A 16,023-nucleotide genomic window follows, 5' to 3' on the forward strand; every position below is an offset into this window, starting at 1 on the left:
AAATCATGAAAAGAGAAAGTATGTAGCCTATGTAAAGATATATACATTAATAAGATAACATCACAGGATATTCTACTGAAACAAAACTTCTGTATTGTCATAGACATCTAAGACCACTGTAGTGTTACTTGATGTTAAAAAATACTCATTAAAAAATACAGATGTTCCTTTTTTCCTTCTTAGTATTTTTTATTTCAGTACATTGAAGCTAAATAAAGAAGCAGAAGTTCTTTTTTTAAAATCTGCTAGTTTCTTATAATTCACATTCATTTAAAATGTCACATGTCCCAAGTGCCAGTTGAGTGTTCAGCTGAAGGAACACCAAACACAAAGCTGTTCAATAGCTTTGGGAGGCCCTTCTGAAGTCAATGACTAATTTATATGACTATAATAGAGTCACATTATTCACACAGTATTAAAACCTATGCGTGTCCTACACCACATATTCACTAGTAAATATTCCTGGAAATGAAAATAATAAAAATGCTAGAATTAAGTGAGTTGTAGACTTATAGGGATTTTATTGTTGTTGTTCTTTTAAATTTAACAGATAGGGATATTTTTGTTTGTTTTTAACCCAGCAAGGTTAAGATTGATTTTAAGATTGCCACTGTAGTCATGGGCATCAAGTAGCTATCATCGCACAGCTGCAGAGCTTTATAGATATGTTGACCCAAATTGAGCACACTCCAGTTGTCACTGCAGGAGATTGGATTAGAAAAGGTGTTTATGGTCTGTTTTTTTAAGGAAAATTTTAATATTTCATGTTTTTCTAAATTTCAACTTTTAAATACAGTGAAGGGTTAGATAAATCATTTGTTATCAGTTTGTGATTTTTTTTTAAGATTATGTTTAGTGGAGGTTTTTGGTGTCTTTGTAGAAATTCAAACTTTACAAGACTGTGTATATATCTCCTTAACTTTTACCCAACTCTATCCCCACAATACCAAAAAGAATTTTTTAAAAGATTACACAAGCAAAAGAACAATAAACTTATATTATTCTGTTTGCCAAAAAGTAATTTGTCTGCATTTGGTTTGCAAACGGAGTGTCCCATATCGTTATTGAAATTATTTTGTCTTTTTTATTTTCACTAAAAATTATATGATTCAACATAATCATTCTAAATAAATCTTTACTGTGAATTATGGATTAGGCTTTGCTTCATCTAACTTTATTGCTCTGAAATGGTCATGATAATAAAGCAGAATTTCTAAAATCATCTTGGAATAAAGGTTCCTAGTGAGAGAAAAAATAGTTATCGGTTCATCTCATAAAGAAATCTCACTGTTAGAAGTAGTGAGCACTGTTAAATTATATGCAACAATTCTTCTGATTGCTTCCATAAATATTTTATATTTAATACATTTGTTGCTATCACTTGTCACTGATTTACAGGTGGTTCATGTAATTGAATTTTCCAGAAAACTAAAGCTTTATTTCAATTTTCATGGCTACTTCTCCCCAAGAAACAAACATTGACCTGCTTTCTTAAACAAAGATATAGGTCATAATTAATTTATCTGGCAACATTAGCTTTGTGCTTTAATACATGCTATGGTTTTGCATAGGGGTTTTTTTTTTTTTTTTTTCATTTTCATTCTTTTCTAAAAAAAAGCCTTCAGTGGACATTTTATACTGCTGTCATTATCTCTTACTGAAATTGTTTAACTTCTTTTAGTCTGCTTATTACTATTTCCATAATATTAAATAAACAAACTGAGTACTCTGATTTCAAATAATCAGGTATGTCTGATCCGGAGAATATCATCATTTTATCTTAAAACTAAGAAGTGATTTTAATGACAAGGAAGTTCACTAATAGATTGGGACTTAGAATTTTTTTTTAACCTAGTATACCTTAGATTCTGATTTTGGTTTTTGTTCACTTTGTTTTAAAGATTGTGTTCTAAAGCAAACTTAAATTATGTTCAGCTAATGGCTTACAGTAGTCCCCCCTTATTTGAGGGGATATGTTCCAAGACCCCCCATGTATGCTTGAAACTGCTAATAGTACTGAACCTTGTATACACCGTGTTTCTTCGTAGGCATACATACCTATGATAAAGTTTATAAATTCAGCACAGTAAGAGACTAACAACTAATAATAACATAGAACAATCATGGCAACATACTATAATTAAAAGGTATGTGAATGTGGTCTCACTTTCTCAAAACACTGTTGTATTTTTGGACCTTGGTTGACCACAGGTAACTGAAACTGCAGAGAGTGAAACCAGGAATAAGGGGGAACTACTGTATTTCTAACCAATATTGTCTGAGGAGAAAATGTGTGGAGTTGGAGTTAGCAAGTAAAGATTCTAGACCTCGGTTCCCCTAATAAGTAGTTGGGTAAACTTGGTTAAGTTTCTTAACATTCTATTACAGTTTTGCTCTGTTAGAGGCTTAAAAATAAAATGAGTTATTACCTATGAAAAATGTTGTAAAGGTGAGAACTCTATAAATAGTAATAAGTGGCAGAGGCAAATACTAAATCAGTTATTTGGTACTTAAGGCGGTCTGACTGTATAAAATTCACTTTTCATCTTGTTTAGGTGCACTCTTAAACATTTATTTCAGGACCATAGTTTTCACTTCCCTCCTAGGTTTTTCAAACCTGTCATTTCAGCATCCAGCAAATACTGGGATTGAGTAAAGTTGACTCTCACCATTATCCTTCCACGAGGTTCATTTATCATACTCCATTTAAGCTTCTTGGTTGAGATTGATGTATTTAGTTGCTGTTTTTATTCGGTGACTTAAAGATAAACACAGGTTTGTCAGGAACCTCAGATAAACTTTGTCTTATTTTGGATTTTGAATTCTGTTGAATTACTATCATTGCTAGCATATGGTTTCAACTTTGCTTTTTATAGGTTAAATGAGCCTCAGATGAATGAGAGCAGAAATGCATTTAGAATAATTCTACTGGGAACTCTTGAGTGTGGTCATCACTGAGATATGCTATCTTTTCAGTAAAGTTATTTTCAAATTGTGTTCCTGGGCATTTTTGCAAATGGTAACCCAATTTAAATCATTTTAATTTACTATCATTTATTTTGTTCTTGTTTGATCTTTATTACCCAGCTATGCGTTTTACATCTTAACTCTTTGATTTATTTTGTGGTAGAAACATTTTATTATATAACTTACCTGAATTTAATGAACAATGGTATCAGCTAAGCCAAAAGAATGAAGCTGCTTAAATGATCATAAAAGTAACAATACTAGTTGATGTACTCAGGTTTGGTTTATAGGCCAGTACTGCTCTGTAGGGAAAATTCTTTTTGCCTGGGAATTAAATAGGGACTATTTTAATTAGTGCACCATCTAGATAAATGGAGCCTTTAAAAATGTACCAGTTTGCATAGTGTTTTCATTATATAAGTGGTTATTTCTAGGTTGTATAATGTAGTCTATGCAAATTTTAACTTTTGCTTAACTTTAGAAGATCTTAGAAAAGGAATAGACTATTGTCTTTATATTGTTTGATTTTGCTACTACTTTGTTCAGTAACCTACAGTGGTTCACTATTGTATATTGTATAAAAATTGAGTTTTTTTCCATTCTAAATTTTGAGGCCATTCAGTAGGATCACTCATTTATGTCATAGTTCAGTTCTCTCATTTTGTAATGTATCCTGATTTTACTTTTTATGCAAACGTATTTTACCCTATCTGAGTTTTATTTGCTTGCCCTACATTTTCTTACCTGAAATGGCTTCTTCTTTACATCAAAGCCTTGCTTATTACTTCTGAGCTAAAACAACATGTTTTAGTAGGAGGAGGGGTCTCTGTTCTCTGCCTTCGATGTCCGTGACTGTGGCAAATGGAATATTTAGTCTTTGATCTCTGCATTCCCCAGTTGCTTCATGTGACTTCTCAGTGTTTACACACAGTGCAGTCCATTCATTTGTTTGCTTTAATGTTCTAAGTGTTCTTCCGTGTGTTAACGTCTTGTCTTTTGAGGGTACTTTTGTTTTTGCTTTTGTTTTGGAGATACCCTCCCTTCAATCAAAACTTTTAAAAACTAGCAGATTTTTTCCCCTTTTGAGAAGTCCAGTTTGTGACATTGTTTTCCTCCCATAAAGTCCTTCTCTCCTTCCTTTTCATCACACATTTCCACAACTATTCAGAGCTTTTTTTGTTAAAGAACTTCTCAGAACTTCTTGAACGTTTAATATGATGTTAACTCATTTCTCCTCTTAACAGAATGTTTGATGTGGGAGGTCAGAGATCTGAGCGGAAGAAGTGGATTCATTGCTTCGAAGGAGTGACGGCGATCATCTTCTGTGTAGCACTGAGTGACTACGATCTGGTTCTAGCTGAAGATGAAGAAATGGCAAGTAGAACTACTTTAAGAGTTGAGCTTGAAACATGAAGAGCTGAAGGTGTTGCCAAGAATTTTTCTGAGAAAAATTCTTAAATTCTTTCTAATGTCTATAACAATTTGAAAGTACAGGGTCTTTCCTCTAACTTTTCTATTTGCCTAATACAAGAGAAATATACTAGAGAAGCACAGGTGGATCTTGAGGAAAAGGAAAGCATGGAGAGTCAATCTCACCTCAAGCCTGTAAGCTTAACTATGCATTTCTGTATCTGATATCAACATAGCACATGGAAATATATTTACATAGTAGTTCAAGATCCCTTTTCTTAATTTGTTACTTCTATTAGTTTAGTAAATCCTTTTTTTTTTTTTTTTTTTTTTTTTTGAGATGGAGTCTTGCTGTGTTGCCAGGATGGAGTGCAGTGGCACGATCTTGGCTCACTGCAACCTCCACCTCCCGGTTTGAAGCCAGTTCTCCTGCCCCAGCCTCCTAAGTAGTTGGAATTACAGGCACGTGCCACCACACCCAGCTGGTTTTTGTATTTTTAGTAGAGATGGGGTTTCGCCACATTGGCCAGGCTGGTCGCAAACTCCTGACCTCAGGTGATCCACCCACCTCAGCCTCCCAAAGTGCTGGGATTACAGGCCTGAGCCACCACACCCAGCCAGTAAATCTTTAATATATGTTATACTTTGTTGCTGCCCTGTAATTTTCAGATAGGTTTCAATGTACCATTAATATGGGGGAAGTATTTTTAAATAGAAATGTAAAACTTTAACTTAACTTTATTACGAAGTGGGGAAAAAGGAGTAGAAATGTCAGTTTTGTACAGTTGACCCTTGAACAACAGGGGTTTAAGCTGCATGGGTCCACATATATGAGAATTTTTTTCAACCAAGCACATTCATGGGATGCAAAACCTGAGTATGCAGAAAGTCAACTTTTCCTGTATGTGGGTTCCACAGAACCGCCTGCTGGACTTGAGTATATGCAGATTTTGATACCTTTGGGGGTCTTTGTACTAATCCCTCTGAATATACCGAGAGACGATTATATCTTTAAAATCAAGTCTATGAAATTATAGTGCAATGCAACACCACATGTTCATTTCTCTTATTTCAGCACTACAAAATGTATCAGTGCCCTCTTTGATGAGCACAGATCCTAGAAGTTCCAGAAACAGGAATTGGAAGTGTTCTTCCAGTATTTATATTTATTGTAATATTTAGAGTAATGGGCTAATTGGGTCTTAGCTTGTTCAATTTAATTTTATTAATCTTTAAAAACCTCTGTTTATCTTTTAATGGAAACTTAGATGAAATAAGCTCTATGACGATGTCATTTCTTTTCACAAGTTCACATTTCACATCCTAGATTATACTGTCCTGTAGCAGGATGTTCTCTGGCATAGAGCATGACATATAGTGGGCACTTAGCAAGTAAAAGTTGGATGCAGAAAGTGATGAAAGATGGTTAGACACTTCTCTCACCTAAAGTGAAAGTGTGTTCCGAAATGACAGAAATGTATTTTTGTGATATGTTATGTATTTTTCAATGACTAACCTCTGTTTTATTACAACACCTATTATTTTTTAAAATACTCCTTAAAAGTCCTTGCTGTTAGTGACCATTGGTTTTCTTTTTTTCTGTTATAGAATCGAATGCATGAAAGCATGAAGTTGTTTGACAGCATATGTAACAACAAGTGGTTTACAGATACATCCATTATACTTTTTCTAAACAAGAAGGATCTCTTTGAAGAAAAAATCAAGAAGAGCCCCCTCACTATATGCTATCCAGAATATGCAGGTATTTTACTTTTCTGGGAATCACTTGTCAAGTTACATATTTCTAATTGAAACTTCCCCTAAGGCAAGAATTCAGTTGTTAATTTAAATCTCTTGGCTTAGTGATTCTTAGACCTTTAAGGGATATTATTTATCAAACTGCAGTTGAGCACAGAAATTTCCTTAAGATGTGGAGGAAATTACTGAAAATAGTGTATTCATTTTATGGAAAAACTGTTAGATAATGTTTAGTGATGACTCCAAGTTAAAATACTGTTTTTAAACCAAGTTAACAGATTTCATATCAGTACTGTGTGATGTACAATAAATAAGACATGTCTCTGCCCACCATCTAATCTCAAAGACAGACCTACTTAAACAACAAGCAATAGCAGTGCATCCTACTGCTAAAAAGGAACATGAACGTTATTGTAAGGGGGAAAATGAAGATGGGATCATTGAAGCGGCTAACTCTTCCAGAAGGGCAGGGAAGGTTTCGCAAGAAGCCTAAGCTTTGGAATGAGACTGTTAATAGTGCTTTAATTTTACTACAGTGGAAAATTCCATAGAGTGAGAAAAGTAGACCTGAAGTACAGTCCTGACTTTTCCATAATTAGCTCTTTGATCTTGAGCAAGGCAGTTAGTTCACCTAGGTCTCAGTATTCCATCTGTGAAGTCAGGAGTTGGGCTAAAACATTAGTTTTAGTTTAGTTCCTTGGAGCACCTCCTGGGTTGCTGTTGAAGGTGGAGATGGGAGAGGGAACAGAACTAATTACTGCCCCCCGCACCCGCCACCTTATAACTTTTTCATTAAAGCAGAGGAACTCAGCTTTCATCTGGTTTCCATATCAAGTAAGGTTTTATTTTAGTGAAGAGCATTCCATATGCCTTAAAAAACAGGAGTTTGACTACCACTGGTGTATGTAATCTCCAAATCTACTTTGAAGAGTTTAGTTATTTACCGTCACTCCACTCTTCCTGTTTTTTTTTAAAAAAGTCTCAAGGATTTGTTTTTTTATAAACAACGTTTTCCTGAGTCTTGTATTGAGTCAATTGTACGATGAGTATTCACTGCCATTTTACAGGAAATGTTAAGACAACCCTGTGATGTCAGTGCTCGGGTATCCCTACCCATACAAATGAGAATAGCGAGGCCTAGTGAAGCCAGAGTGCAGTTCCAGACCCGAATCCATTGTCCTCCTGCTCCTCGACCATTCACGGCTAGGCTACATTTAAACAAACATTCAGTGAAACCAAAAGGGGAGGGTTCTTTGGTAAATATAGTCATGTTAATTGTTATAGCTCTTTTTGCGTACTGTGAAATTATACTTCAGTTCAAACTAATTTCACACAGTTACTTTAAAACTTTGCTTTCTTTTTGGAAGTCATAGTCCTGAATCACTGTGTTCAGGAACATTTTTTTGTGCTTATTAGAAATAAGTTATCCAGAGTCAAGATGGCTTATTTTTTCCCTTATTTGAATATATTTTTTAGTTTATTTTTATCATATTCTATGATGTAGCCATTTTGTATTAATTCATAGTACCAGAGCCCCAAATGAATCCATAAATATTGTATAGCTACAGGGATTTCAGAACAACTAAGAATATACTTGTTAGCTCTTTCCTTGCCAAGTAGACAGTGTGTTTAGGAATTTTTGCTTGTGTTTTGCTTAATAATCCCTGACTTCAGAATCTTTGCACAAAAAGAATATTACATAATTCTTTCACATCTCCAGAGTTAAGATTATTATTTAAGATCTCCATGGCATGCCCTAAGTATTGATTCAGTTGCTTCTTGCTTCAGCCGCAACTCTCAATTTCCTATGGCTGTGGAAGAACCCTGTGTAGCCCCTAAGCAACTTGCTTGATTTATCTCCTGTCTGCTCATGTGTCATCCTTCTCCTCCTCTTCTTTTTACTGTATGTTGCCACTTTACCAGTTTCATCTGCAGTCATGTCATCTTAGCTCTCTATCCTTTCGTAGTCATAGCTATTCTCAATAGGTTAAATTTTATGGTCAGCCCTAATTTATCTCTGGAGCCTTAGATTTGCATTACCAACTGCTTGAACATACATGTTTTTTTGTTGTTTGGTTGGTTGGTTTTTTAGCACCCGAAGCTCAAACAGAACTCCTCTTCTTGTTTAAACGCAGATCTCTTCTCTTTCCTTTTTGATTGTGTCATCAGCCTCCCAGTTCTTCATTTTTGAACCTGGTTATCACCTGTGCTTACCTTTGTTCAGGATAATTCTATCTCACATAAAAAAAAAATACCATATTTGCTCTCGTGTCCCTGCATTGCCATTCTTTTCTTAAGACTTAAAATCAGAATGAAGAATGTTCATTCATATGTGTTGTACTTTGAGGGTAATCTAGCTAGCTGCCTAGGATATGTAGAGCAAATTGAGGTAGGCACTTAATGTAAGCTGTTTGGCTGAAATATATTTTAATTTAGCAGTTGCATTAGCTTCTGTGGGCCAACAAGATGCTGTTAATTGCTTTAAAATTTTGGAGAACGAAACTTAGGATTTAATAAAATTTGATTTTTTAAAGTATGTGATTTCTAGTGATATAAAATAGTTAAAATGTAAACTTAAAGACAATAACTTTATTACCTTTTTATCCCTAATAAAAATCTCATAATCTGTATCATAGCACATTACACAACATTCCTATGGGCATTTGTCACATTGTATTATACTGGATTCTGTAAGATATAAAAGGAGTATGGGGCTGGTGGGGTGTGATGTTTACTCTTGAGGAGTTCACATTCTAGTTTAGGAGACTCAACACTGAAAAAGAATTTAAGACTTTAAAGCAGTATAACAAAAACTGAAATAGTTATTTCTAGGAGGAGACAAAAGTTTTTAAGTGATAGAGAACCCAGCTAGATTTGATTAATTAGGAAAAGTTAGATGGAGTGCCAATTTTGAGCAAATGTGAAGGCAGGCAGAGATCTCAGCCGGTAAAGTAGAATGAAGAGGAAGTACTGCAGTACCACAGGTGGCAGTTTGCATGTTGGGTCCTCATGACATGGACCTGGGTTGAGCACCAGTGTGGAGGAGAGGATCTCAGAATGATGGCACTGCAGAGCAGGCTGGATAGTAGAAGACCTTGAAAGCCTGGCAGATAATTTTGGATGATTAATTTTTTTATTGAAGCATTACATATAGCATTACATTGTATACATTATGTATATTATGTACGTACATATGTACACACACACCCTCAGCATAAGTGCATTTTTAAAGGTGAACATACCAGTATCCACCACTCAGGTCAAGAAACCAAACAGCTTCAAGACCCCAGAAAGTCCCATCATGCTTCCTCCCAGTCTTAACCAATCAAAACCTCCCCGCAACACACACGTACACACTCACATCCCATACACAGAGTAATCACTGATTACTCACTGATAATCACTGAAGACCTTAATAAAAGAACGGACACAAAGGAAATATATACCCACTTCACATGTGCCACAGACTCTATTAATTGGTGAGACTTTTGTCCTCACCAATTCATTTTTCAAACAGTGTTGTATCATACAGTATATGATCTTGTTGCATCTAGCTGCTTTTGCTCAATAGTTCACTTATGAGTGAACTCAGTTATTGAGTATAGCAGTAGTACTTTCATTCTCACTTCTTCTGTGTCTTCAGTGATACACAGTTCTGTCAAGTGTATATCTAGAAACTGAATTGCGGGGTCAGAGTGTGTGTGTGATTATCTTTAGATATTGCCAAACAATTTCTGGAGTGTTTGTACTCAGAGGGAGTCTTTTTTAGTCAGTAACCTGAAAGCTGGAGTGTGTCATTCACTTTTTTTGTAACCTCATACTCCTAAACATCATTGTAGACCTTGGTACAATTTTTGAATAAAGAAAAATGAGTGAAGAATGCTAATTAATGTATATATAGAAAAGGGAGGAAAAAATACTGATCAGCATTCAGCCAACATTTTTTGATCCACCGTTGAGCCAGAACTGAAATAGCATGCCATCATCAAGCATCTGAGTTGGGGTGTAGAGGACAGAAGATAAGAGGATAAAAGATCTAGCATTTGGAGATTGAGGCAGGAACAAAGATCATGATGAACACGGAATGCCATGTAGAGGAAATTTTTTGTTTAATTTTAGGGATAACTTACAGTCATTAAAGGTAATTAACATGGAGTGTTTTTCATTTAGAAGAAATAGTGTCTCCCATTCTAGAAGGGAAAGCACAGTTAAGGAGTCCATGAATGAAGCTGTATGAAACTGACTTCAGTATTTTAAGCAGTTATTTTAACTTTCTACATTATATTTCTTTCCTTTTTCCATCTCAGGATCAAACACATATGAAGAGGCAGCTGCATATATTCAATGTCAGTTTGAAGACCTCAATAAAAGAAAGGACACAAAGGAAATATACACCCACTTCACATGTGCCACAGATACTAAGAATGTGCAGTTTGTTTTTGATGCTGTAACAGATGTCATCATAAAAAATAATCTAAAAGATTGTGGTCTCTTCTAAGTTTTGCAGTTAATGGTAAAATGCATTTTCAAACCAAATGAGTACTTATATATGGATCTCTGTAGACTAGAGTCTTGCAGCAACACAGAATGTAATATAAGGCAAATGCATCTGGGACCTGACCAAAGTTGTTCTGTTTTGTTTTTTTAACTGAAAGTAACAGAAGGACCTTTCTTAAATGTGACAGATGGTCCTGCAGTGTGAAACTGAAGGACAGTGTTAAAGCTGGGCTCTAGTATATTGATGATTTCTGCATAAGTGTAAATATGCAAATGTATGTATACATGTATTTATGACTTTAGTTTTCGACATTATTTTTAGGTTTTTAGAGTGGCAACTTAGGATTCTAGGGTGATGGCTTTGGAAATAACATAAATAATACCTTGTACTGAATGACAGACTATTACTATGTTTGCCAGTTTTAAACAGCTTTATTTATGTTCATGTCCTGTAAATTTTTAAGTACAGTAATTAATATTAGGAAACATAACCCTTATCTTGATTATATGTATACTTGTATTAATAAAAATGTTATTTGTACAAACATTGCACAGACTATTTTAATAACATGATTTGTTCTTTAAATTTTATGTGTTTTATTGAAATGTTCTTAAGATGAATACACCTGCCTTTGGATCAATTATTTAAACATTGTGTGCATTTTGATTTTTCCTACTTTAAGAAAATAAAATAATTTAATTTTACATTAGATTCCACATTAGATTTGGTTTGAAAAACTAAAATTTCAGATTTTTGAGGATATACTGTCTTAGACTTATTGTAAACACTTAGTTTTTATTCACTTGTTTTCACTCTGAATTTTAATATTTGGCTGATATTAACGCATTGCCTCAAAGGTGATGTCATCTTCATTTTTATACACTTTAAATAACTACTTTTTTGTTTATAACTAAGTTTTGAGGGATCCTAAGAGTGTTTTTGTGGGTAAAAAAAACCTGTGGGCATAATGAATTTTGAGACATTGGTGAGGCTTTTGTGTATTTCCCTTGAGGCGTCTCTTGTACCTAGCATACATGATAGCTCCCCGTTGGGAAGGTAACAAGAAGGATCTTTGAATACTCTATTGCTGATATAATACAAGATTTAAATTTATACATATAACTAGTTTCAAATGTGATTATCACATTATGTTAAAATTACTTTTTTCCCTTAGATGTTCAGATTTCTCCACTTGCTTGAGTTTATATTATTTCTTTTTCAATTATACTATTATTTCTGAGAATGAAATGGACAATTACACTTAGAAAATGAGTACTAGTATTTAATAAGTCAGTGATTATGCTCAAATAAGTGTTACATATCACTAGATACTGAGCTTTGATAGAATAATTTTCTTTTGATTATTCATGATGTGTCATCTCTGACCTTGTTTCAGCAAAGTAAACAGCACTCCCTACCCCGCCCCCTTTTTTTACTCATCTTGGAAAAAGTTAGTCTTTCAGTACATGTTGCTGGTAAGTAGTTTCCAAGTTATATGTTGTCCCTGGGTTGAAGTATATTTGTTGAATTGTGTGTGTGTGCGTGTGTGTGTAACCATAAACTATATTCGTATCTGTTTTATTTGGAGGATTTTCTTCTTTGTAATGTAAAGAAATTCAAAGTTATCGAAGTACCTTAAATGTGTTAGCTTAGATTCTTTATGTGCCTTTCATGAAAGATATGTTTTCTTTAATTTTACTGATGGACCTGTAATATCCACATTGTGAAGCTATGTATGAAATTCAACTATAATATGAATAAATTTGAATCATGAGAATTATGGGTTAAAAAGCCACAAAGAAGCACATATTGGTGACCATCATTAATGAAATCCTGAACTTTGTGTAATTGTGTTAATAAATCCTAATAAATTTAAATTTTTAAAATTTTACAAACCTATTGGCTAAGTACATTTTGGATTAGAATTTAAGTATCAGTCTTGTATCTTCATTTCTTCTTTTTCTGTGCTCTTTACAATTTCAGCTACTTCAGAAGCTCAAATTTTCCCTGCTCCAAGCTATGAGATGTGATGCCACTTGTGGAATTGCCTTCTTGATATCCCCTTCTGAGAATCCATTGCCTGCTTTAACTCATTATATTCAAAACTAAATTCATCATCGTTCTCCCCTTAAACCAGTTCTCATCCCTGACTTGGCCATTTTTTTCTACTAAGTACCATCATCATTTATTCCTTCAATGGGGAACTTTTTAGCCATTTGGAACTTTTTTTTTTTTTTTTTTAATTTAAGGTCTGGGATACATGTGCAGAACGTGCAGGTTTGTTACATAGGTATACATGTGCTGTGGTGGTTTGCTGCACCTATCAACCCATCATCTAGGTTTTAAGCCCTGCATGCATTAGGTGGAACTGTTATTCCTCGTCTCCATTTCAGTTTACTGACAGTTCTACAAAGCCTTAACATCTGTTTTTTGTTTGTTTTCCTTTCTATTCCTACTACTACCTATTCAAGTCTTTGCTAAACTTCCTCTTGAAATGACTTATTAATTAAATTCCCCACCTCCCATTTCTCTCTTCTTGAAAAACCTAGGTAGGTTGTCCTAATACAGAACTGTGGCCCTATCTCCTTCGGTGCCTTGATCTGCATTGACTCTGATTTAATAAAGTTAAGTATGTTAGCCTCCCATTTAATGCTCTTCATCACCTGAGGCCTCTTCACTACTTCTTATTCCTTTCTACACTGTATCCAAATAGTGTCCTGTGCATAGCCTGGGCTTTCCTCCAAGTACTGTATTACTTACTACATGTGATATGCTTAGAGCAGTGCCTAAGTGTTCATTTGTGTCTGTCAATGTTATTTTTATTAGGACTTGTAAAATGGCATGTAAAATTCATTGGCACTTTGAAATTTGGTTGTGATGTATCTTTTAGACTCCTCTGGCATCTGTTCTTCAGGGTGCCCTTTGGGGAACTACATGATTGTGATAGAGCTGCCAATCGCATTTCTCACTTCTCAGTCTGTAGGCTTAGACCTGACCAATCCGAGTCCTCCAGCATTGGACAAGTGAGCCAATCGTCATCCCAGTTGCCGTTCTTAACGTCCCTAAAGCGCTTGTGGTTACTAAAATTCCCTTCATTCATTTCAGTACCCTTCTTAAGTCTACTTTTATGCCTAATCTAGTTTAATCAAATTCAGTTACTGAAAAAGTACTGATTAAAATCCATATGCTCTCATTTAATACAGTAACTAGATAGATCAAAAAAGGCTCAAAGAGGTGAATTAACTTGAGCAAGACCAGATCAAGGTTTTAAACCTAGGGCTTCTGACTGCGTGTCTGTCAGAGGACCCCAAAGAGGCTACCTTATTTCCAGAAAATGTGTAAGTAGTGTTTCACCTATCCCACTCTGCCCTTCTGAGTTCCTCTGAGCCATAATACTTTTTCAGATTTAAAAAAAGATACTTATTAATGTCTTTCATCAGAGCTATTTTTTACTCCTTAGATTTGAAGCTACTTAGAGCACAAACAGTTACCATTTTTTACATCATTTGTTGTTTGCAGAACTACCTTACCTAAATGAATTTGATACTGTAATCATTACAGATGGTAGCATCATCATTGCTTAGTGTGTTATGTTGGAAGTAGAAAGTGATGATGGAAATCATAGGCTGTGGCACCCAGTCTGGCTTCAAATCCTGGCTCAATTTCTTATTAACTGGGAAAATCTGGGCAAATAATTTAGTTTTGGTCTGCCTCCATTTATATCATCTGAAAAAAATAAGGATTAAATAATCCAACCATTAATTTTAATGGTGGTTGTCGGTATTAAGTTCACAGTACATGTTAAGTACCTAGAAGGGAGTGTGGAATGTATAAGCCCTCAATAAATTTTGCTGTTATTTGATTACAAATAATAGTTTTAATGGGCCTTTAAAATCATAATCAGTGTTTAACAAATGGTTGTTGATACGAGCTTTGAATGAAATGCCTCAAAAACAAAACTCATAATTCATTTTCATAATTAAAACTAAGTGTCTCACATTGATATTGATACTGGAAAATGAGAAAACTGCAATCTCTAATCAACTTGACACTTCTGTCATTTTAATGTAACCAATAATATGAGAGATTCGATATTTTAATGTTAGGTTGGAAAATTTTCTTTTTCTTTTTTTTTGAGACGGAGTCTCGCTCTTTCGCCAGGCTGGAGTGCAGTGGCGTGATCTCCGCTCTCTGCAACCTCTGACTCCCTGGTTCAAGCCATTCTCCTGCCTCAGCCTCCCAAGTAGCTGGGACTACAGGCACGTGCCACTACGCCCAGCTAATTTTTGTATTTTTAGTAGAGACTGAGTTTCACCACGTTGGCCAGAATAGTCTCGACATCCTGAGCTTGTGACCCGCCCGCCTCGGCCTCTCAAAGTGCTGGGATTACAGATGTGAGCCACTGCGCCCAGCCAGTTTTCTTTTTTAGTTCTTTTCAAAACCCTTTCTTAACAGTTGAAATGTAGTTATATAAAGAAGTTTACGTTTCACAATCCCACTGGCCTGTTTCCCAGGCTTTTTTTTTTTTTAAACCAATTTTTTTTTGTGTTTGCTTTGGTGTCTGTTGTGATTTCTCTTATTTAGTTGGATTTTGTAGTTACTTTAAAAGTTATGAAAGTTCACATTTCATCAAATCCAGAGGCCAGAGACACCCAAATATTCACAGACAGGAATTGGCTGCAATTGTCCAAGCCAGAGCTGATTAGGCCTCAACTGGAATAGTCCCACCATGTAATAAATCTTCCTGAGAACTGTGTATAAGGTCAAATATTTCCAGCTTCTTTGATTTTACTGCCCATCTTCCTAGGTCTCCATCCATAAAGTGGATGGAAACACTGTCATTGAAGGAGCTAGTTCTTCAAATTTAAATTTATTTATTTATTTATTTTTGAGATGGAGTTTCGTTCTTGTTGCCCAGGCTGGAGTGCAATGGCGTGATGACGGCTCACTGCAACCTCCGCCTCCTGGGTTCAAGTGATTCTCCTGCCTCAGGCTCCTGAGTAGCTGGGATTACAGGCATGCGACACCACACCCGGCTAATTTTGTATTTTTGGTAGAGACGGGGTTTCTCGATGTTGGTCAGGCTGGTCTCGAACTCCTGACCTCAGGTAATCCACCCTCCCCGGTCGCCCAAAGGGCTGGGATTACAGGCGTGAGCCACCACGCCCAGCCAAAATATTTTTAATTGATTAAAAATGAGATAATTTGAGGAAACATGCATAGAATACTAGGCAGAGACTATTTTTAGCAGATAAGAGTGCCCCTTTTAGTAAAGGAAGGTGTCACCTAGAAGAAAGTACAGGTGCTCCTTGACTTACCATAGGTTATGTCCTGAGAAACCCTCTGTAAATTGATAATATCTTACTTTGAAACTGCATTTAATACACCTA

At 35.2% G+C, this 16,023-nt stretch overlaps 1 protein-coding gene across 2 annotated transcripts in view; it reads left to right on the forward strand.

Annotated features, from left to right (window-relative positions):
* LOC105475385 (G protein subunit alpha i1) overlaps positions 1-12,528 on the forward strand; it is an 82,177-nt gene extending 69,649 nt beyond the window's left edge. For both annotated transcript variants that reach the window (XM_011730583.2, XM_011730584.3), the window contains exons 6-8: positions 4,212-4,341; positions 5,986-6,139; positions 10,443-12,528. In XM_011730583.2, the coding sequence (XP_011728885.1) occupies positions 4,212-4,341; positions 5,986-6,139; positions 10,443-10,633 (475 nt within the window). In that variant the 3' untranslated portion in view covers positions 10,634-12,528. The remainder of the gene's footprint in view (positions 1-4,211; positions 4,342-5,985; positions 6,140-10,442) is intronic.
* Positions 12,529-16,023: the final 3,495 nt, after the last annotated feature.

This window comes from Macaca nemestrina, chromosome 4 (assembly GCF_043159975.1).
Source record: "Macaca nemestrina isolate mMacNem1 chromosome 4, mMacNem.hap1, whole genome shotgun sequence".
Classification (NCBI taxonomy): domain Eukaryota; kingdom Metazoa; phylum Chordata; class Mammalia; order Primates; family Cercopithecidae; genus Macaca; species Macaca nemestrina.